Below are 22,655 nucleotides of genomic sequence, written 5' to 3'. Positions count from 1 at the left end.
CTTCCTCATCAAATCGCTCCGGCCATTCAATCGTACATCTCCCCGGCCACCATCACCGCCATAACAGGAGCATCGACGATGGCAAGGCCCTTCGACCAACTGTAAGTAGGGAAGATTCGCAAGTGAGCTTGCAAGTGCAGAATTCCCGAGAACGAGGCGCTTCCGCTACCACCGTCATGTACGGCTCCAATCGATCCCGTGCAGAGAGCCCAACTCCGAGCGGCGGTTATTTCAGCTCGAGGCACGGCACCATCGACGGCTCGATATCGCCCGGGAGCCAGCATCAGCAGCCGCAGCCGCAGCAGCAACAGCAGCACCACCACTCGAAAAGAAATCTGTTGCATCGCCTGCGGCGGAATAAGGATAAAGATGACGGGTCCTCTAGACTGCGCGAGTTGCCTGGGTCTACCAGGTCGTTGGCCACGAAGCCATCGCGGCCGGAATTTGCCAGACCCGAACTGTCGCCATCAACCTTCCCGCTTACGCTCTCAGGTACCGAGCCCGGCCCGGACCAAGACCCTCGACTGGCCGCCTACAACCAGCGGAACCAGCCGCAGGTGCAGACGTTCAACAACAGATTCCCCTTCTCCAAGAGCAAAGGACGACAGCATCGGCCGGCAGAGGCACAAGATGAGCAGATTGGGCCAACAGACAGGCAGCCAGGTGGTTTCGGCACTGTCTTCCACTTGGACACCAATCTGAGCGACATGGAGGGCATTCTCACGAAACCACCGCCGCTGACACCAATGGACCATGCCTTCATCACGAGTATCGTCGATCCCGAAAAAGTCGAACCCCCTCCTGTCCCCGCGAAGCACGATGTCATACCTGGGCCCAATGGGTCTTGGAACGCGCCCGACAGCTGGGCTGTTCGCCGTAATACTGAAGATACTACGTACCAGCCGCCCGACATCGACGACGTTGGCAGCCCCCCTCGCCCCGAGGAGAAGATGACACCTTATTGCATCCGAATCTTTAGATCAGACGGAACGTTCGCGACCCTTTCCATGGCTCTTGACGCCAGCGTCACCGACGTCATATCCCAGCTCATCAAGAAAACATACGCGACGGACACTTTGGAGAACTACCACATAATACTGAAGAAGCACGATCTGGTCCGTGTGCTTTCTGTTGCTGAGCGACCGCTGTTGATGCAAAAGAGACTGCTGCAACAGATTGGCTACGAAGAGCGAGACCGCATCGAGGACGTCGGTCGAGAGGACAACAGCTACCTGTGCAGGTTTATGTTCCTTTCGTCGCGAGAAAGCGACTTCCACTCGGTTACGAACGATCTCGGCCTCGGACGCATTCAAAAGTTCAATCACGTTGACCTCTCCGGCCGTAATCTCATTACCATTCCGATATCGCTTTACTCCAAAGCGTCTGAAATCATCTCGCTTAACCTCTCTCGCAACCTCTCTCTCGATCTTCCTCGCGACTTCATTCAGTCGTGCCAAAACTTGAGAGACATCAAGTTTAACAACAACGAAGCCCGAAGGCTGCCCCCAAGCCTGGGCAAGGCGGCAAAGCTTACCTACCTCGATGTTTCAAACAATAGAGTTGACCAGCTGGACCATGCTGAGCTGCATGGGCTGCATGGCATCCTGAAGCTCAACATCGCCAACAATCGTCTCAAGGCTCTTCCGCAGTACTTTGGTGCCTACAAAGCTCTTCGGAACCTCAACATCTCTTCCAATTTCCTGGACAAGTTCCCGCTTTTCCTCTGCGACGTTGAGAGTTTGGTGGAGCTAGATCTCAGTTTCAATTCCATCAGCAGCCTACCTGACCAGATTGGAAAATTGAGAAACCTGGAGAAGTTTGTCATCACCAACAACAGGCTGTCAAACTCCCTACCGGATTCCTTCGCCGAGCTATCCGGCCTTCGAGAGTTGGACATCAAGTACAACGCCATCACGAGTATCAACATTATCTCCCTGCTGCCGAAGCTCGAGATCCTCTCGGCCGACCACAACAGCATTTCTCAGTTTATCGGCAGCTTTGAGAGGATAAGAAGCCTGAAGCTGAACTCGAACCCGATCACAAAGTTTGAGATCATCGAGCCTGTTTTGACGTTGAAGATGCTTAACCTGTCCCACTGTCAATTGGCGAGTATCGACGAGACCTTCAACATGATGTTGAACTTGGAGCGTCTCGTATTGGACAAAAACTACTTCGTCTCTCTACCACAACAAATCGGAAACTTGAGCAAGCTGGAGCATTTCAGCATCGCAAACAACAACGTGGCAGAATTGCCCACATCGATAGGGTGTCTGACTGAGCTTCGCGTATTGGATGTGCGGAGGAACAACATTAGAAAACTGCCAATGGAACTGTGGTGGGCCAACAAGCTCGAGACCCTGAACGCGTCCTCCAACATCCTTGAAAACTTCCCGAAACCAGCTTCGAGGCAGCCGCGGCCGGCAGGCGAGGAAGCGCAGACACCGGCGCCTGTCAGCAAGCCGAATCCCATGGAACGCATAGTACAATCGCCTCTCGAGGAGTCTCAGGATGCTTCCAGGAGGCCAAGCCAAAACTCGTCCTCAACCTTGCTGAGTGTTGGACCTTCGCCTGTGCCTGGCAGCGCCGACAGGAAGAGCTCTGTTGTGTCGGTTTACGGTAAAGGCGGTCGTAAAACCTCTGTGGTGTCTAGGTCAGCGTCACAAGGCGCCGTCCCGCCATTACCGCCCTCTGCAACCTCCAGGAAGGACTCGAGTCTGTCGTCGCGGCTTTACACAACGTTTGCGGGATCCTTGCGCCACCTCTACTTGGCAGAGAACAAGCTCGACGACGAAGTCTTTGACCAGATTACTATGCTCACCGAGCTACGTGTCCTCAATCTATCGTGGAATTACATTAATGATATGCCTCAGCGATCGATCAAGAGCTGGCCGCAGATGGTGGAGCTCTACTTGTCTGGCAACGAACTGACGACCCTACCGGCCGACGATCTAGAAGACGCCAGTTTATTGCAGGTGTTGCACATCAACGGAAACAAGTTCACCAACCTGCCAGCCGACATATCCAGGGCTAAGAAACTGGCAGTTTTGGACTGCGGCAGCAATTACCTGAAGTACAACATTTGTAACGTCCCGTACGACTGGAACTGGAATCTCAACCCGAACCTGAGGTATCTCAACCTCTCAGGCAACAAACGCTTGGAGATTAAACAGACAGTCACGGGCCCGACAATTCCGAACCGTGAATCGCTGGCCGACTTCAATAGGCTCTTGAACCTCAGGGTTCTAGGTCTCATGGATGTCACCCTTACACAGCCCACCATTCCGGATCAAAGTGAGGATCGTCGTGTGCGCACGTCCGGGTCTTTGGCGGGTCACCTTCCCTACGGTATGGCCGACACGTTGGGCAAGAATGAGCATCTGTCGACTATCGATCTTGTGGTACCTCGTTACAACTCTTCGGAGACCGAGACCTTGCTGGGCCTGTTCGACGGTCAAGCGCTATCGAGCGGCGGCTCCAAGATTGCCAAGTACCTACACGAGAACTTCGGCCACATCTTCACCATGGAATTGAAGGCCCTCAAGACGCGGCTCAACGAAACACCCGTGGATGCTCTGAGACGCGCCTTCTTGTCCCTGAATAAAGACTTGGTTACCATTGCTATCCAACACACCGAGGAGCGTTCTCAAAAGACGCATAGGGGCTCTGCGACACCCGTTGTGTTGAGCAAGGAAGACCTCAACTCTGGTGGGGTTGCAACTGTTGTCTATCTCCAAAACCAAGAACTCTACGTCGCCAATGTGGGAGATGCTCAAGCCATGCTCATTCAGACCGACGGGTCTCACAAGATTCTCACACGAAAGCATGACCCCGCAGAGCCCAGTGAGCGCCAACGTATTCGAGAGGCCGGTGGTTGGGTTTCTCGTAACGGCAGACTCAACGACCTTCTCGAGGTTTCGCGTGCTTTCGGCTACGTTGACCTGATGCCGGCAGTTCAGGCTTCGCCTTATGTCAGCAACTTTACGATTCGTGAGCAGGACGACATCATCCTGATCGCCACGAGGGAGTTCTGGGAGTACCTGGATCCCGCTCTGGTTGTTGACTTTGCGAGACAGGAGCGTGGTGATCTCATGAGGGCATCGCAAAAGCTACGAGACCTGGCCATTGCTTATGGCGCTACAAATAAAATTATGGTCATGATGATCAGCGTTGCCGATCTTAAGAGGAGGAGCGAGAGGTCAAGGCTTCATCGCGGCCAGAGCATGTCACTGTATCCTTCTGGCGTTCCCGACGACCTCCAACAACCTCTACGCAGAGGCAAGAGGAACAAGGGCGATGTCCTTGACTCCACGCTGCAGCGTCTTGAAGCCGAGATCCCAGCGCCCACGGGCAATGTGTCGATCGCGTTCACTGACATCAAGAATTCGACAACTCTCTGGGAGATGTATCCGGCTGCCATGAGATCTGCCATCAAACTGCATAACGAGGTCATGCGTCGGCAGCTCCGAAGGATTGGTGGATACGAGGTCAAGACTGAAGGCGACGCGTTCATGGTATCGTTTCCGACGGCCACGTCAGCGCTGCTCTGGTGTTTTGCCGTCCAGATGTCGCTGCTGGATGTGAATTGGCCCTCCGAGGTTTTGAATTCCGTTTCATGTCAGCCATTGTACGACAAGGACAATGCCCTGATCTTCAAGGGTCTCTCTGTGCGCATGGGTATTCATTATGGCGAAGCCGTCAGTGAGATGGACCCCGTGACAAGGCGTATGGATTACTTTGGGCCGATGGTCAACAAAGCCTCGCGTATCTCGTCTGTCGCCGATGGAGGTCAGATCACCGTTTCATCCGACTTCATTTCGGAAATACAGCGTTGTTTGGAGAACTACCAGGACACGGACAGGAACGGGTCTACTGGGTCTGAGGACACGTTCGTCGACGACGACCAGGGCTTCGCTTCGTCGATCCGCAAGGACCTACGCTCTCTTAGTTCGCAGGGCTTCGAGGTTAAGGAAATGGGCGAGAAGAAGCTCAAGGGTCTTGAAAACCCCGAAGTCGTGTACTCGCTGTACCCACATGCTCTTGCAGGCCGTATCGAGCACCACCAGCAACACGAGCAACGCACTGAGGTCGACAAGCCCGCGATCCTTCAGGCTGGCAGCGAGTTGGCTTTTGACACCGAGTCCATTTGGGCTTTGTGGCGTGTCAGCTTGAGGTTAGAGATGTTGTGCAGTTCGCTCGAGAACGTGTCCAGCCAGGGCCTGCAACCACCCGAAACAGAGTTGCTGGAGAGGATGAAGCACCGTGGAGGTGAAGTCACAGAGAGATTTCTGCTCAACTTTATGGAACACCAAGTGAGCAGAATAGAGGTAAATTTCCTTAGCTCTGGGGTGCGAGGCGTTTACTAACACAAGAGTTCAGACATGCGTCACGACCCTGTCACTACGTCATATCGCTATCGGTAATGCACCCTTGGAACAGCTCCAGGACATGCGGGGTCCCATGAGCGACATTCTCGACCAAGTTGCGAAACAGATGAGCGAGCTGGCAAGATACAAGGCACTATACGGCGAGCTGGACGAATCCGAAGATGGAAGCGAAACGGAATGAAAGCGGTGTGGCGAGCGTTTATTCACGATTCTCATGCAACGGCATCAAATATATAGTATACCTATGACGCGAGACAGCATCTCGTCAACATCAACAACACCTGGATACCCGTTTCTTTTGGAGAGGGAACACGGCGCTCTTATATACTTATTCCATTCCTGTATCATGCGATTACGACGACACCCAAACAGTTCTAGCGAGCAGCAGTTCGGCGACTGCTTCCTGTATTTCACTGGTTCAGGGGGGGGGGGGGGGGGGGGGGGTGGGTATGGCTCACTTTGGGGAATGATAAGTAGCTGCGCGTGACGGTTTTTGGAGGCGCGTTGGATGCGCGATGCATGCAATGGCCTTTTCTGGTTCTGTCGGAAGACGAGCCAGGCGGCGACAGCCGGGGCTGCCTGTGTTGGATTGAATGAAAACTGAAAAAGTGGTTGTGATATGGTTTTGATGTTTCTTGTTCCAAGGCGGGCGGCGGTCGCGGCCGCGCGATGAATACGAGAAACAAGGCCACGCCTTGGTAGGCTCGTAGTAGGATAGTGTCTGCTTGTTTTATTGCCCGAGCCGGAGCATATTGCGCGGCGTATGGAATGATTCAATCCGTATTTCAACTGCCGTGCCTCATGTCCCATGGCCTCTTGCTGAAGTGAGCTCTATCTATTGGTTGTTATTAACTCCGGTAACCCTCAAGAGGGAGGACCTACGGCGCAGGGATACCCCACAACTAAAGCTCGGCGCTGCCGGCCTAGTTAGAGGACCCTGTGGGTTAATCTAGCACCTCTGCGGGTTACCCCCCAAGCGGGTGCCAAATTAAGCCGCACTCAGTGAAATTACCTAGTATCTCTAACTTTATGTGTATTCTTAGGAGGAAAACACTAATTTATAGGTTCAAGATAAGGGATTTGCACTAGTAAAGAAGGACGTTGTTTTACCTAGGACCCCTTTGCAGAGGGATCCTAGGCTAGTTATTAGTTAATAGTAGATAGGCAGAGCGGGCGCCTTGTGCCACACAGATGGACCTAACGGGCGTTAAAGAATATGACCATCATCATTATCATCACCCGGACATGCCCGATTGGTCTTCGGCATAGGGACATGCCTTTCAGAGAGGAGATATAATGTAATAACCCGACCAGTTACGTAACTATATAGGTCATAACATAGGATAATAAAGCAGGAGTTTTATTACTAAAGCTTTTCCTTTATGCTACTCACCGTAACAATGATATAGTTAATGTCAGGGAACTCAGGTGGTGTACTAAGCCCGTCCATAGACCGTTTGGGCAAATACCCAAAAGATCAACCAATGTTGGCACTTTGTGCCAGCATTACACCACACATACCGTATCCTCTCAGTAAATTCGCCCATAGCTAATTGACAAGCTAACAGCAAGGAGCAAAGTAGCCGCTTGTGGCGCTAAACCTATTATAGAAAGCAGTCAGCCTATCCACTTATCCACCAATTTGCCCACTTGCCCTTTATTTACTGTTCTGACGCCTTAACTTCCTGCTGACGTAAATGACTAATCCCTGCTTTTACTGTTCTAGATCCCTGTTTCTGCTAGCACACTATACCTCTTACAGCGGCTGCGATACCCCTTGCCGTTAGCTTGTGGATTAGCTATGGGCGAATTTACTGAGAGGATACGGTACACTTATTAAGGGAAACCCCACTTATTCCCTTACACCTACGTTGGGCTCAGAGGGACTAGGTGCAGGGAGGCAGTATCTGGCGGCAGGTGTCGCCAGATGCCAGGCTGCCCAGGGCCTTCGGGGTTCGCATGACCTTGTGCTCCAGCGCACAGATACCGGCGCTAGTGCGGGCTCCTCGGGACGCATCGCATTGAAAGGGGGGCAATTGTAAGGATATCGCCGAGAGGTCGGCGATAGGGCGCCTTATAAGGTCATGTGTGGTGCAGCTCTGGCACGTAGTGCCAGAACTGGCGGATCTTTTGCCAGTTGCCAGAACGGTCTATTGTCAGGCGTTGGCACACCACCCAATGCCATTACATAATTTAAGTAATATACCTTCATTTTTAATCTTTTTTACTGAGTATATATTTTAAAGTATGATATAGTAGTATACAATTGATAGAAGAATTAAATATAAACGTTTTATTAGATTATATTGTTAATAGAATAGTTTTATACTCTTTCTATTTTTATTCCTCTTTAAGATATATAAATACAAAGACAGATAACCTATAGATTATCTAGTGTTAGTTCTTGCTTTTTACCTATATTTAAACATTATTATCTACTCTTAACATATAACTTATACACCGCCTATAATGCACTTCCACTCTGTTGCTAGTACCTTATTTGCCCTAGCTATAGCTGTTAGCGCTACGCCTATCCCGGAGGCGAAGAACTATCTAGCAGCCCGCGACGCCCTGGCTGAGCTGCAGCCCCGGAAATTCAGAGTTTGTGCACCACTGTTTGCCAACTGCGGTATCACCAGAGGGAAGCTGCCTTGCTGCGCGAACTTATATTGCAAAAGTGGAGCCTGTGCATCACCTCGAATCCACCCGACCCGATGGGGTTATTAAAGCCTAGGATTACTTTAAAAGAACGTAAGTTGTTAAGCTTTTGTTAAAGAGTGTTATATCTAGCTAATTCTACTAGCATCGTCCTCTATCTTGTTGAGAACTCCTGATAGAGTGTTATGACCCAACAAGTTACAGGCAAAGCTGCCCCACTAGACAAGCACAACCAGCGGGCGGCATGGCATTTGTACAGAACCAAGTGACAGGTCAGACAGATGACTCCTCAGACATAGAAGAACTATAGTGGAAGTCACATGAAGATAATGAAAGTAATTACACAATAAGGTGATCACATGGCAACATTCACATCACGTCATGTGGCAAAGCTTGCCTTCATTTATTTAATAAGCCTTTATTCAATGCACGGACGGGCCTACTTTTCCAGCTGGTCACTCTGAGCCCGAGTGTTGTGACGGACTTGGAAAGTGCTCCACACAGTTACTGGGAGACGATCCGGACACCAGCGCCGGCATCTTTGGTCCGTTTCAGGATCCGGATCCGTGGTTCCATGCGCGGCCCAACCCACCAGCCGCCCGTCAATCCCCGGACTAGGTCACGCACCCGCTTGACTACCAGGCCTCGTCCCAGGATCCTTGGCTCCCCTTCCTCCTCGTCACCGCCATCAGATGGGGACTTGGACCCGGGTCGTAGGATTTCGACGCCAGCGTAGCCCTGCACGATGCCGACCGTCTCCCATTGGCCGCCCCTGACGGAGGCCGGGTCTTCAGCGATGACGTAGTCGAAGCGGGACCAGAATGCAGGATCGGCGAGGACGGCCTTGTCCTCGGTCTTGTCGAACGTGAGGATCGGCAAGGATGTCGTCGTCGAGGCGGAGGTGCCGTCATGTAGGGCGGACTCGAGGGCGCGGGCGTGCGGGTTCTTGGGCAGGCCGACAAGGTTCTGATTGAAGAGGGTGACGCCCGTCATGCAGCTGAGGACGTCGGTGTGGACGGAGGTGACGGCGCCACCGCTGCCCGAGGAGTCGGAGACGACGAGGGCGTGCAGCTGGCGGAGTGCGTCGCCGCCGGGGTAGTTTAGGGAGGAGAGGAGAAGCATGCCCGTTGAGGCGGCGAGGGAGGCAAGAACGCTGAGTACGAGAGCGGCCGAGGCCAGGGCGTAGAGCGGAGACTTGGAGCGGCGAGCAAAGATCAGGTTTGCACCCTGGGCTGCTGCGGCGGTCAGGGGCGGAACGGTATAGAAGATGAAGCGGGCTTCTTTATGTGGTTGGAGGGAGTAGATGGCAACAAAGAGGAGGGGGGGCACCACGAGGCCAGCTGCTGTGCGGGATGTTGCTGGGTGAAAGAGGGCCAGCGGGACTAGGAGGAAGGCCAGGGGATTGACGAGCAGGCGCGGCAATGCCGAAGAGAAGTAGTAGTGCCAGGGGGAGACGCCCCAGTTGGACGAAGAGCCAAGAATGGCGTTGTAGTAGAAACCCCAGAGCTCCGGCCAGAGCGGCTTCTGCCAGAAATACGAGTCGAGGGGCACGGAGACAGTGACGGCGACGGCGAAGGAGATGAGAAAGGGGCGGACAAGGCGGAGAATCGTGGTTTGGTGTGTGGCGAGAAGGTAGAGGCCTGTGGTTGCGAGGAGGACGGCGACTTCGGAGCGGAAGATTGCGGCAGCGAAGACAAGGAGGGAGATTGCGACACGGAGGCGCGCGGGGCGGGACTTGGGAGAGGTGGAAGGAGATGGGAGTAGGTTTGCTGCGGCAAGCGTTGCTGAGCAGTGTCAGTCCTTCGGATCTTTCATTCGAGGGGAGGCTGAGGGCTCAGTTAGGGGAAAGGGGGGCGAGAGGGCACTCACTCAAGCCGAAGGCAAACATGTTGGGCAATGTCCTTGAAGCGTAGAACACAACATGGAACTGGCTGACTAGCAACACAACCCACCACCTCATCACATTCGAGCCCAACCCTTTACCCAGGCTCCTGGCAAACACCAGCAGCGCGGCAGCGTTAGCAAACCCCAGGAGCGCGCGGACGATAAGCTGGGCGTGGTGGAAGCCGAAGAGGTTGACGACGGGCCCGCCAAGGCCGGCGAGGAGGACAGGGCCGACAAAGGTGCGCGGGACGGCACCGGGGAATTCAAAGTGATCGTAGGTGGCGCGCAAGCGAGCGGCGACGTCGTGAGTGGGCGTGCCGTAGACGAGCACGTCATGGGCGGCCTGGATGTTGAAGGATTCCTCGACTTTCGTGTCCGGGGCGAGGATAAGGTGAAGTGTTATGAGAGCAGGAACGAGGCCCAGGAGGACGACATCTGGAGTTTGTTAGTGTTGGAGGTTTTCCAAAGACTATTAGGACCGAGAGGGTGTGTGTTGTGAGATATTTACCTAGGAGCTTCATTATGAATGAGTGAGTAAAGGGTCCGAAGGGAGGAGCAGAGATGTGTCGCAAAGGGAAAAGGAGTCTCTGATGCTTAATCTCATTGCGGAGGGACGAACATAAATGCGAACAGAAGAGAAGCAATGGGCAGGCCGCGAGGTTGTGAAACAATTTGCCCTGTGCTTTCTCACCTTATCATTTTGAAATCGTTTATCTTCTTCACGATTTTCTTCTTTGCATTCAGAGCAGGTGTAAGCTGGCGTCTCGTGCCTGCTAATGCCATTGAGAAAGTGCGTTCTGAGCGAGCGTCCGTGCACGGCACCAGCTAGCTCATAGCAATGCTGATCTGATAAGTTAGGTTCTCCGTAGTCAGTTTACACTACTACCTGGAGAGCTAGTGGACACAGTGACAAGTAGTGCCTCAATGCAGGGATCCTCGGAACGGATCAACGTGCCCCTCCAAAGCTCTGGACAGAACAACACATCCCTCCATCCAACCGGTCACTATCACCACCTGGCTCCTGATCCCCGGCGCTCCGTTCCTATAACCTCAGCCCAACCCTGCGGAAGGAGACGCTACGCCTTGATCCAACCCAGCAGACCAAATACCAGCTCCCCCGATAGTGCGCGACCGGATGCCAACGGAACCGTCAAGATGTACATCATAGGCAACTTCCTCTACAGTCCGTCTTCCCTCTTCATACGAATCTCGCAAGCTTTCCACGATGCTAACATCTCCCTTCCCAGTCGCTGTCCTCCTCATCAACGCCATTGCCATCCTCTCCGAAGACCGCTTTCTCGCGCGCAGTGAGGGCCCCCTCTTCCCCCGCCCTCTCCCACCTGCTTACTTACCCCCTGAATCTACGACCTCGAGGCGCATGGTAGAGCCGGTGGTTGGTGTAGGAACAAAGCCCAGCTAACAACTGCAAAATAAACAGTCAACCTCTCCCCCTCTTCCTACGACCCGAGCTTTGGCGCAAGTACCGACGCCAGTGTCAAGGCGAAAATCATTAACCTGATCGCCAGCGTACGGACTCTCATGAGAAGTACGACCCCTTCCTGAGAGCGCGCGCAACCTGTCTGCGCTCCTATTTCTCCTGAAATCCGTGCTAATAGTACTTCACGCAGTACCGTTGATTGGGATCAACACCATCATCATCCTGTACGAACTCATCCTCGGCTAAAGACTCTGAGGCAAAGACGGGGAAAGGTTGACGATAGCTGCATCTTCACTTCTTTTTGGGGTTTTTTCTTTCGAAAAAATGGATCATACACATGGCTTGTAGCACTTTTCCACCGCATGGCATCATGGTAATGAAACGGCGTTGAGGGGGGTAAACGGGCGCGGTTTGGGTTTGTCGGCTGGGCACCAGGTGTCCGAGTGTACAATTCACTGGCAGCGATCGATTATCGTCAAAATCTTGGGCGGGGACAATGCTTCAACTATTCCGAACTGAGCCCTAGCTCTCCCGGAAGCACATCGTCTCTCGATATTCTGTACCATCTGTCATCGGCGGCGTCTTGTGCTATTGTACAGCCCGACAAGATGCCGGAGGGGAAAGTAACGCTCGAGATGCCATCATCGCACATATCCCCCTATGCCATCATTAAGTGAAAAAAATATTATCCAAGCAAACCACACCATGCTCGGGTATCTGCTTGCGCCAAGAGTCGTCTCCCCCCCACTCCCAAAGTTCTTCATGTACCCAATGATGGTGATTCGTGCCAGTTTGGCTTGGCCATGTACTGCGCCAATCGTGCAGAACTACCTCTCGACCCCCCTCCCCCCTTTTTTTTTCATGTATGTACTGCAATATATCACAATGGAGCCATCAGAGAAATCCATGACAACGTCATTTGTCGCTTCATGAAAGCAAGTTGCCGCTCTTCTTCCTGCCAAGATTGAAACTGAACCGCTCCCTCAACTCCTTGGGCTTATCTGGCTGGTTTGCTGATCCATCGGAGCCGTTGTGACCATTTTCTGATGGTTGGCGCGATTCGCCCTTGTCTTTATCCTTGCTCAGGAATCCAAAACTCTTCCTGCTCATCGACTTACTTGCCCGGCTCGACCGATTGAGGAACCCGCCTGGACTTGACGAGTCCTTCTTCTTGGTGTCGTCCGGTGCTGATTTCTTACTGGCCTCAATTGCTTTGTGCAGGTCGTCCTGTTCTCGCTGATAGGCATCCCTCCTCCGGGCCATACTCTCCCTTTGTTGCTTCTCCTCCTGTTTCGCCTTCTCCTTTTCAGCTTGCTTCCGGGCCTTATCCGCAGCTTCCTGTTCCTTCTTCTCGCGCTTCTTGTCATCTTTGGACTTATCCGTCTTCGCCGCCGTGTTGGACCTGGTGATGCCAGCAGGAATCGTAGGAACAGGAGGAGTAGCGAGCTTCTCGTACGCTGGAAGCAGTTTCTCTGGCGGCGGAGCGTCCACCTTACCCGGGGCGGTTTGTGCATGTGCGAGGCTCGGAAGCGGCTCCTGTTCGTCGGTTTGACTGATGGGCTGCGTGAACTGTTTCGAAAGCGGCGCCGTGCCATTTGTGCCATTTGTGCCGTTTGGCTGACCGTTCTCATGAGCAACGTTGGCAGCTTCACTAGCGATCTTGACTTCCTCCAGCCCCTCGGCCTCCATCTCAGCTTGCACCTTTTCGAAAGTGGTTTCCTGGTAGAACAAAACGTAGGCGCAAGCCATTCCAGGCTTGTCGCCGAAAAAATTGCGAACAAAATGCTTGTCAACCGGCTCCACCATCTCATCGTCAAAGAGAACCCAGCCCCGGTCTTTAGTCTTGATTACCGAGACGTAATGGCCGTGGTAGGCGTTTCCGCCAATGTGAACGACGACGGCGTACAGTTCATAGAGCCTGTCGGGGTCTTCTGCATCATCGGTGGTATTGAACATGCGCAGGTGATAGGGATACACGACCCTGTGGAAGAGCTTCTGCAGCCGACTGTAGTCCTCAGTGTACTTGAATCGCTTCAAATGCAGTGCGAGAACCTTCGGTAGCCGCTTAATCTTCATTCGCTTTTCGGCCTCCTGAAGTCCGCCGCAATGGTCGCAATGGAACTTGTTACGCTCACACAACATCTCCTCGGCCGAGAATTTGCGCAGGCAAGACGTTACCGACGAATGTTCCTCCAAGTCGATGGACAAGTCCAGGAATGTTTCATCTCTTTGCGAAGCCGTTTCGCAAGTGAGGCACTTCGTTTCTGACGTCAAGACACCCTCGAAGATGTCATGCACCCAGCCAGTTCCTGGCGAACCCATCCCGTTGGGTGACCGGCTGATGGGGTTCGCTGCCCCGAGAGCGTTCTCCACGGACTGGATCAGGCCATCTTTCGTCTCAGCCTCTCGCTCCTGAACACGTTTGGCGTTTGCCTCGACATTGGATATGACGTCGTTGAGGACGAGACCGTAGAATTCGTGGGCATCCTGGTGCATCGAGTTGCGGAACATCTCGTTGTCTCGCTTGAAGATTTCCAAGAACCGCTGCGGGCTTAGCACGCCCGTCCTCGTGTTGCTTTCGATGAGTGCTTGGAAAATATCCTTTAGTCCTGTGAATGTGCACTCTTCCATGCCGTACGCGGACGGGTTTTCTTGCGCCAACTCCAGAATCGGACCCTTAATCATGGCCTGCTTCTTCTTGTATTCCGGGGAATCAGGCTTATCTTCCGGGCGTATTGCTGGCGCGCCAGGAGGGACCATTCCCGCGGCTATGGCCTGCCTGCGCCTCGTCGACTCCGAGGCACTAAGGCCCTTCTGTTTCGCACCAGGGGTATTCGGGGGCTCTTTTGCGACGGGCGGCCGGATCGTCACATTCACCTTCGGTCGGGTTCCGTTCGGGGTATCGGTAGGTGAGAGTAGCGGATACTTGATAACATGGTCACGGAAGGATTCCGAGTAGAATAGTGCTTGAACGATCGAGTTGCAGTAGCTGCGGAGACAGTCAGTGAGTGAGAGCAAACGGGGGCGACGAAGCTGCGTACCAGGTATTTCCAAACTGTACGGCCGATTAGTACTCGTTGTCTCAGGAAAGAGGGTGGTAGGCCGGGTGGGGCATTGAGGACTTACATTCTCGAGGCCAAAGAACTTGTCGGTGCCATCTTCCCTCAGCGGACCAGCATTCTGCAACATCTTCTCCAGGGGGGTGAGCTCTGGTGCTGGCTCTTCCTTGACCTTCTTGCTCGGCGCATCTTTGCTGGTGGGGCTCGATGATGTCTGAGTATCGTGATCACCGTCAGCAATGACGTCGCGGAGACAGCAACAGGAGAACGGAGACGAGAAGCAAGCAATATCAGACGTTACGTTCAGGGAGGGGGGTGGGTTGAGGGTTGACGAGGGAGCAAACGTACGTTTCCCGCACTCTTGAGTTTGTTGAAGAAGCCTGCCATGTTGGCGACTTCTCTCCGATGCGTTTATGAATAGAAGCCGCGATCAATTCTCGTCGGGTAGTATCGGCGCGAGACAAGCTCACGAAGGCCGGTCAGAGAAAGCAAAGACTACCATGCGATAGGCAATTGGGCTCGCGATGAATGATATAATATCGAGGGGAGTGCGGGGAGAGGTGATGTCGTGAATTGGAGCGAATTCGGGCGATGCGCGCGGTTGTGGCACCGAGCAGTATGGGTCGTGTTCTCGGGAATTCGGCCGAAGCTGGCGGTTGGTCTGTGGAGGGACGATGGAGAGAGGACGGAGAGATGTCAGGGGAGATTGAAGGCGGACGGTGGTTGAAGCGGCAGCATTTGCCAGGACGCAGAGATGGGACCAGGCCGTGTTGGCTAGCAGTGAGAAAGAGGAGACAGCGATGTGGGAGCAGACGGGGAAGGATGAGGAAAGTAACAGGAGCTGTAACAGCTGGGCCACAACACACACATGCACACACACACACAAATAGAGAGGGAGGGAGGGATTAGGACTCTCAAGACTTGGGGTCCTGGGGTTGATGGGCGCAAATAGCAAGGAGCAGGCAGGACGGGAGGCGAGCTTGTGGGTTGGAAAGCAAAGACGAGACAGGATTGGACAGACGGAGAAGTAGAACGCGACAGCGACAGACAGCGACGGTAGGCGACCCTACTTAGGCACTGTACTGTGTGTACGGGGAGTACATACCTAGATAAGTGGTAGGTAGGTAGGTCATTTGGGGCACTTGGGAATGGCAGGCTGCTAGTGGTGGGACCGACGACGAGGGGTGTTCCACCCAGGCAACCCGCAGGTTGACAGTGCCAGTGTAGGGAAGGTGGAGGTCGATGGAAGGAATCGAAGGGTTGCAGGACACAGAACGGACCTAGTACTACTACGGAGCGAGTGCAAGGCTAGACAGTCCAGACATGGGGTTCCCGACCAGGGGGTGGCATGGAGGCTGGAGCGAATGTGTCCCCCCCCCCCGTGTGTCCTTCCCCTCCTCGTCGGTGCGTTTGGGGGGAATGGGGAATGGTTGAGGTGTGACAGAGTCTTAATTAGAGGACGACAAGCTGATGATAAAATGAGGGAAGAAAGAGGTCAAAGGACAAGGCAGGGCAGGGCAGGGCAGGACATGACAAAAGATGGCTAGGGAGTCTTAGCACTAGGCAGTGCCTGTTCGCTCTCTTCCAAAACACATGGCCGCGGAGATAACGGGTGACATGGCCGTATCTCAACCCTCGCCTTCCATGCTGGGTTGCTCAACGTTGCGATGTAGTGAGATGTCGGATCGGGTGCGAAGGCGAGGACAAGGAGGGAGTGAGAGCTAGGGCACTGAGTGAGAGCTAGGGCACTGAGTGTACCTGGCAGCAGCATTGGAGTGAGTGGATTGGTCTGGTCTGGTACGGAGTAGTGTACATACCGACCTAGGTTAGGCAGGTAGCGTACCTCGGTATCCGTACGGTTGGAATGATCGGGGGTCGAACAGAAGTAGCGTCCAAGAAAACGAGGGAAAAAAAGGAAGAAAAAAAAGAAAAAAAAAAGAACCAACTGCACTAGCACTGCCTACGACCAGAAGCTCTGCAGGACGCCGGCACGACGTGTCACCCGGCCCTGGCATACCCGTATAGTGTACGGAAGTGGCAGTCTACCTACGGTACTTACCTACTTCTCCATCCCGTGTTCCACGATAGGGCGAGGCGTTCTGCAAAGACTGGATCCTGTCTCAGTCAGAAGCCATCCCGTAACCTCTCGAAGTCAAGCAGTTTCCGAAGGATGAAATCTCATTCAATAGCCATCCAATATGAGTGTCTCCCCAGTACTGATTCATTCAGCAAGGTAGTCACGAGCCCTACACTAAGGACGTTTCGCAAACTGTTGCTGTTAGCACTCCAAGTATCGTGCAACCAAGTGGCTCTCTCTGCTCGAAGCCGTCTTTCCTACCTTGCTCCACTCACCACCAACATCAGGGCACGGAGCACGGTATCGATAGCCTGCCATGCGAGCCCACCCCCTCAGTCTCTCGTCTCTCCGCACTCTTACCCGCAGAGAACACCACGCCCTAGCTAGTAAGTACACTGTACTGTACCTCTCTCTCTCTACCTACCTATAGACGTACCTGTACTTAGTAGCGTACCGGTACTAGACAGACCAGGTGCGGCAGGTCCCTGTCGATTCGTTCAGCCAGCTAGTCTCCTTCCAGCTTCCAACCCCCATGGTGGGAGTGGGAGCGGGAGCAAGACTACACTAGTCCCAAGCACTCGGGTGACAAACAAAAAAACCAGGATACCTTTTTCCCACCTCAACCACCACCAAAAGCATTCTAGTGTTTTCTGTCACCCGAGTGCCAAGTCAGGTCCGATCCTTGGAAAGTCCTCAACGTGAAGATCTTAATCCGTGTCGATAGGTAAGGCAGGCAGGTAGGTAGGTAGGTACCTTAGGGTAGATGTGTACTTGAGCCAGAAGATGCAGTAGCGGGTCAAGGCATCACCAGAACTGTGCACACAGTCAAAGCTGCTTTGTCTTTCGTCTCGCCCAACTGTCTGTCACCGAGGTTCTAAGCCAGCATCCTAAACTACATTCATCCACATCGCCGTTGGTTAGATCCCGACATTGACCTAGTGCACGTACGCTGCTGCATCTAGAGGCTGTTTCAATGGAACAGCCATCTGTGACCCAACGACATTCGCTGATTTATTATGCTCGCTTGATACGCTCTTTGGCTTTGGCTTTGGCTTTCCACATCAACGGGTCTCGAAACCGGGATAAGTCTCAACAACAACAGACGACCACCCGTCAGATTCGCCATGGCCGCCTCCTTCTTCTTCTTCTTCACCTCCTCCTCCTCCTCCTCCTCCTCCTCCTCCTCTGCCACTCTCGGGTCTGAGCGCTTGTGGCGCCCTGCGGCACAGCAGCACCAGAAGTTCCTCAAGCACTACGTGGGGGCCGAACGTCGTTCGGCTTGGCTACCAGAAATGTCCAAAACAGACGGTCCCGAGAACACGCGATTCGGGTGCGGCCACAGCCACGCTGTGCTGTGCTGTGCTGTGCTGTGCTGTGCTAGTGTACCTGTCATATCCTGGCATGTCTCCGAGATCGTGTGGTCATTATGGGCGTCTGGAACTCTACCTACTACGTAACTGTTCATTCCCAATGTCCAAACTCCCAGAATCCAAGGGTCACCGGGCAATCCGTCTGTCAATCAATCATTGCTAATCAGTTAGTCGGTCGCCATACCTTTCTTTCTGCGCAATAACCCTAGCCGCCATCCTATGTTATCAAGGTCAGCATGACACCCAGGCTCACGCACACTGAACACTCAACAGGCTCGGCGGGATGACGATGAGACGGGCGCTGTCCAGGACAAGCACTCTGCGACCTCTCCTTGACACGGTCAACAATCTTGGCCTGGGCACTGGAACCCCGAAATCCACGTTCCGCCTCGCCTATTTTTTTCATATCACCCGTTTCCCTTCTCGAGGGTGTGTCCCACAACCGTGCATCTCGTACCAGGGCCCCTCCTCAGACGGACATGGTCCCCTTCTCTTGTGAGTTGCGATTCGACGCAACGTAACGCAACCTAAACCCGCCTTGCCTGAAAATGGCAGATTTGCTGCAGCAAGGATGGGTAAGTCATCCGTCAACAAGCAGCTGGCCCGTCAGGTCAGACCGAGCTAGGCCAGGCCACCCTATTACCTGCAACCGCTTAGGCAGGCCTCTCCGCTCTGTTGGATCCCTCGGTGGTGCGGTGCGGCCACCCCAAAATGATATTGTTGCATCGCCGCTGGTGGGAGACGACCAACCGCCCGACGCTACTGGTGCGATTTCGTGTCTGGCTACCTATGGCGGCCTAGTTGCTGCCTTCATCCACGCTGCTGGACCCAAGCCCGTTCGCCGACTCACTTCCCGTTCTTATTCGGTTCATCTTAAGACTAAGGTGCAGATACCAGATACAAGGCGGTCCCTCTGACAAGCCAAGTCTCTTTGCAAACACAATACATAGTGAAGAGGGGCTCTGTCGATCTGGTGCTGCTTGCCTCCCCTTGTCCCAGCATGTTACTCCCACCAGGCCGGGGGAACGCTATTTGTAACCCAGCCAGCATCTATGCGGGGGATATCCGCTTGACACCGATGAGGTACCAATCACCACTCCGCGCATTCGATTCCTTGCTGCACCTCTGTCTCATCCATGTCCGATCGAAACCACTTTCTTCATGGCTCGTCCTCAGCGCTCAAGGCCTATGGCGAACCGTCCCCTCCTCACTGACCGCCGATAAACAAGTGTCGTCCATGGGAGAGAGGAGTGCCTGTCCGAATGCCCCGCGCTTCAATTGCACCAAGAAGCCCTCAAATACAGTAACCCTCTTTTTGCGTCATCTTCGGGAAACAAGGACCGAGATAAACATGGGACGCTCGACGCGAGCCACACCCTCACATTCGTCTGTTCGGGCTATCGTCGTTGTGCCTCGCTCGTGGCGCTCCTTGGCTTACTTGATCGCACATCTTAGCCAGGCCAAGCCCACTAGAACTAGCCTCTCCCAATGGGACAACCGACTTGTGGGTGCCACCGCCCTCCTTCACCGCACAATCTGTTCACTGCTGTCTCGTGGTAGGTCAGCATCCTCCACGCGCCTCCTTGCCGGCCCGATTCCCACGAACTTCTGGAAGAAGTGGACGTCATGCCCTGCATTCCTCGGTGGCGTTCCCCCCACTGCCGCCTAATTACCAGGTGTGCTATGACGAAATGGCAACATGGCGTTGGCCTTTCCCCGTCTTGATAGTGTACAGATGTAACGTCCCAAGGTTGACCAAGCAGTCTCTGGTCCAATGTAGAGAGAACAGGTACTGAGCTTGTACTTAGACATGTCCCCGAGTTCTTGTCTTTCGGGGGTGGCAGAAGTGTTGTCTGGCATCAGAATGCCAACGTCCGCGTGAGGGAGGTTCGGACGGCCCTGATGTCGTGGAGTTGGAAGGTTGGAGGGGGGTGACCGCTGCGGCGTCGGCGGCGTGCGGAACCGCCCAGTGCGCTCTGCGTCCGCATCCGAGGCTAGTGCGACGGGGTTCCACGGCACACGCGATGTCGACCGTAAGCGCCACGTCCAAAAATGCCTTTCCGTATATTCACTACTGGTGACCTTGAGACAAATCCAAATCTGAAGCTTAACTTTTCTGGGCCCCGTTAGGGATTCTACTTTGTAATAGGGTTGCCCCAGATACAACGTCCTAAGCGGTCCAGCCAAGCAGGATTTGCGGCTAAGCACGCAGCATGATACGGTTGATTAATTGGTTGGGGATGAGAATACCAACAATCCGTTTGCATAACAGCTTATCTTATTTCATGCTGCGAGTTATGAAAAAAAACGAGTCTTATGGCAGTAGCACTCTTTGCGCTCCAAGTCATTACACGATGCTCCGTATCGGATTACGGTACCTCATCTTGGATCGAAGGGCAGAGGATCCGGGCGACTTAATACGCGGACAGTTTGAGCACTGCGTAGGTGCCGTCATCGTATTATTTTTATTTTTATTTTAATTTTGCTTTCTTGCCTAACGTTCAGATATTGAGTCCGTTGGCGCGCACTACCTCCCTCCCCCCCTTTTCTCTCTGGCTGCTCAGTCTTAGTACATCTCATATATTCGAAGGAACGGACAGTGCGCCAGCGATGAAGGATGGATAAGGGAGATGGCTATAAAAAGTGCGCCAGCGGCTGTACTCAGCGGCAGTTCTCGACGGCGGCGGGTAAGACAAGGGAACTAGAGTCCCGTCCGCTATCAAGCGCCTTGACCACTAGGCTAGCAAAACTAGATGAAACCACGCCTCTGGATCGTTGCTCTTTAAGTAAATCGGGTTCAGTATTGGTACGCTATCGCTCGTGTTACCTCTCTCCTTCGCTTCTCGGCCATTTTCTTCTTAGGGTGTCTTGGGCGAAGGAGACGGCAACGACGGCAAGTGTTGTCACTTGATGGGGTTCTAGACCTTCCAAAGCAGTGAGCTAGCCACTGTCAAATTCAATATTCTTCGATATATCCAGAGCGTAGACTGTCAGGATAGGTTCTAACGGCCAAGGAGAATCATGTTCGGATGAAGAATGGCATAACCCCCCCATCATCTACTAATGATTCTGGATCATGATCCATCCATCTCCCCCATCCCATTGCGCTCAACCCAAACCTACGTGCTGTTTTCACCTCCCGTGGAATCAATACTCCTCTCTTGCTCTATTTCTTCTCGGCGGAGGGGGCAGCTCCTCCGGTGGTCGGGAAGCCCATGAAGATCTTGAAGTAGTCCTGCTCAAGGCTGTCAGTCGCCAAATTTTTCCTCAAAAAGATGAGTTCTCAGCAAGCATTAACTCACGTAGATCATCCACTGGAGGCCGGTCAGGGTGCCGATCATGACGATACGGACGGGGAGACCGTTCCAGAGGCCGCCGAAGCCGATGTCCTTGTAGATGCGTCCAATGGCAGCGCCGAACGCTTCGCCCTGCTGGCGATTCGCGTTGAGCTTGCTGACCATGACGTCGGCCGGGTGGGAGACAATGGCGCAGAGAATACCCGCGAGGTAGCCGCCAACGAAGGAAACGCCCGTTTGTGCGGCTTTGCTATAGTCGCTCTTCTGTCCGGGGAGGCGATGGTAGATCATCTCGACGATGGTCTCGAAGGAGGCGAACTTCATCATGGTGTAGGGGATCTGGCGGCCCCAGAGGGGGTACAGCCCCTTATACAAGCCGGCCACGCCCTCCTTGGCCGTTACCTTGCTGAAGCCATCGAGGGTGCCCTTGTATGGGGAGGGGATGCCGCCCTGCATCCGGACCTTGACGGCCTCGAAGGGGCAAAGGGCGATATCAGCGAGGAACTCGGCCGAGGCCGATGCGGAGAGGAAGAGGAGCGTTTTGTACTTTTCGGCGTTCTCGGGGCCTGCGAGGAGAGAGTACTGTCGCTTGAAGTACTCATAGCTTAGGGTAGGTTAGTACATGTGCATGCCGAAGAACGAGTCCTTGTTTGCTTGTCGCTCCTGCGTTGGACCACTTACAAGCCGTATTTGCACGCGCCTTGGGCCGAGTAACCCCAGAATGTTGGACCCCAGCCGGTCATGATTCCGCGGAGGCCCTCTGATCTGAAGATCTTGCCCCAGGCCTGAAAGTTCCCCGTGTACAGTTTGCTGTCCACCTGTCTTCTGACCTTGACGAGGTCAAGTGGCGTCACGGCAGTGTGAGTAAGTCCCTGTTACGTGATTAGCCAGTCGTATCCGCTGCGAAATGTTTCTGACGGACAGGCAACTCACGCAGGCCAAGAGACCGCCAACGGTGCAGGCGGCATAGTACTTGCCCGAGTACAGCTCGATCTTGCCACCGACGGCGGACTGGGCTTTCGCGCTCGCCTTATCGAACTCGGCGGCAGCTTCAGCGCTGAGCTGCTTTGCATTGCCCTTGACATCGTCGACGGTGGAGAAGGCGCCGTAGAGCTCCGGGCGAGCTTGGTAGCGCGAGGGCTGCTGTCGGCGGTGGAGGGTAGCTCCGGCATCCTCGACGCCGCAGAAGGGTGAAGAGAGACAGCCCTTGAGGGCATCGGTTCGCGGGTAGAGGAACGACATGGCCGGGACGCTGCTTCGTCGGGGCCGATTGGGGGATTGAAATAGGCCAAGGTATTCTAATACAAGCGTCAGATTCAGCCCTTGGCATTGATGACGGACAATTGAATCCGTGGGGTTTAGCTCGGAAGGTGAGCCGAGTGCACAATTGGGTTTCGCAACGATGCCTAGAGCTCGAAGACGGGCACGGCACAGTAGTAAGATTCCTTTACGACGACGACTAGTCGAGGAGGAAAGCAGTGACGAGAAG

The 22,655-nt window shown here is 53.9% G+C and overlaps 6 protein-coding genes across 6 annotated transcripts; 3 read left to right on the top strand and 3 right to left on the bottom strand.

Moving 5' to 3' along the window:
* Positions 1 to 176: 176 nt before the first annotated feature.
* On the top strand, positions 177 to 5,565 carry LY79DRAFT_504045 (adenylate cyclase; the record flags this gene model as incomplete). Its single annotated transcript, XM_060553470.1, has 2 exons — positions 177 to 5,324; positions 5,377 to 5,565. The coding sequence occupies 2 exons, from the start codon at positions 177 to 179 to the stop codon at positions 5,563 to 5,565; spliced, it is 5,337 nt and encodes a 1,778-aa protein (XP_060421180.1).
* Positions 5,566 to 7,804: 2,239 nt separating this feature from the next.
* Positions 7,805 to 8,456, top strand: LY79DRAFT_534415 (uncharacterized protein). The gene has a single exon (XM_060556426.1). The coding sequence runs from the start codon at positions 7,854 to 7,856 to the stop codon at positions 8,109 to 8,111; it is 258 nt and encodes an 85-aa protein (XP_060421179.1). The 5' UTR covers positions 7,805 to 7,853; the 3' UTR covers positions 8,112 to 8,456.
* On the bottom strand, positions 8,457 to 10,795 carry LY79DRAFT_534412 (Alg9-like mannosyltransferase). Its single transcript, XM_060556425.1, has 3 exons — positions 10,435 to 10,795; positions 9,912 to 10,361; positions 8,457 to 9,826 (listed from the first exon to the last, which is right to left on the bottom strand). Exons 1-3 carry the CDS (start codon positions 10,445 to 10,447, stop codon positions 8,547 to 8,549), a joined length of 1,743 nt encoding a protein of 580 aa, XP_060421178.1. The 5' UTR covers positions 10,448 to 10,795; the 3' UTR covers positions 8,457 to 8,546.
* A 286-nt stretch (positions 10,796 to 11,081) lies between these two features.
* Positions 11,082 to 11,610, top strand: LY79DRAFT_664917 (Yos1-like protein; the record flags this gene model as incomplete). Its single annotated transcript, XM_060562986.1, has 4 exons — positions 11,082 to 11,109; positions 11,174 to 11,233; positions 11,365 to 11,472; positions 11,555 to 11,610. 4 exons carry the CDS (start codon positions 11,082 to 11,084, stop codon positions 11,608 to 11,610), a joined length of 252 nt encoding a protein of 83 aa, XP_060421177.1.
* Positions 11,611 to 12,291: 681 nt separating this feature from the next.
* LY79DRAFT_664916 (ubiquitin carboxyl-terminal hydrolase) lies at positions 12,292 to 14,810 on the bottom strand (the record flags this gene model as incomplete). The annotated part of the gene is made up of 4 exons (XM_060562985.1): positions 12,292 to 14,353; positions 14,406 to 14,419; positions 14,491 to 14,637; positions 14,772 to 14,810. The coding sequence occupies 4 exons, from the start codon at positions 14,808 to 14,810 to the stop codon at positions 12,292 to 12,294; spliced, it is 2,262 nt and encodes a 753-aa protein (XP_060421176.1).
* A 6,226-nt stretch (positions 14,811 to 21,036) lies between these two features.
* LY79DRAFT_503241 (mitochondrial carrier domain-containing protein) lies at positions 21,037 to 22,408 on the bottom strand (the record flags this gene model as incomplete). The annotated part of the gene is made up of 4 exons (XM_060553384.1): positions 21,037 to 21,105; positions 21,173 to 21,770; positions 21,848 to 22,038; positions 22,100 to 22,408. The coding sequence occupies 4 exons, from the start codon at positions 22,406 to 22,408 to the stop codon at positions 21,037 to 21,039; spliced, it is 1,167 nt and encodes a 388-aa protein (XP_060421175.1).
* Positions 22,409 to 22,655: the final 247 nt, after the last annotated feature.

This window comes from Colletotrichum navitas (assembly GCF_030913465.1).
Source record: "Colletotrichum navitas strain CBS 125086 chromosome Unknown LY79scaffold_1, whole genome shotgun sequence".
NCBI lineage: Eukaryota > Fungi > Ascomycota > Sordariomycetes > Glomerellales > Glomerellaceae > Colletotrichum > Colletotrichum navitas.
The sequence above is the reverse complement of the archived record's forward strand: the minus strand, read 5'-3'. Positions and strand labels throughout refer to the sequence as shown.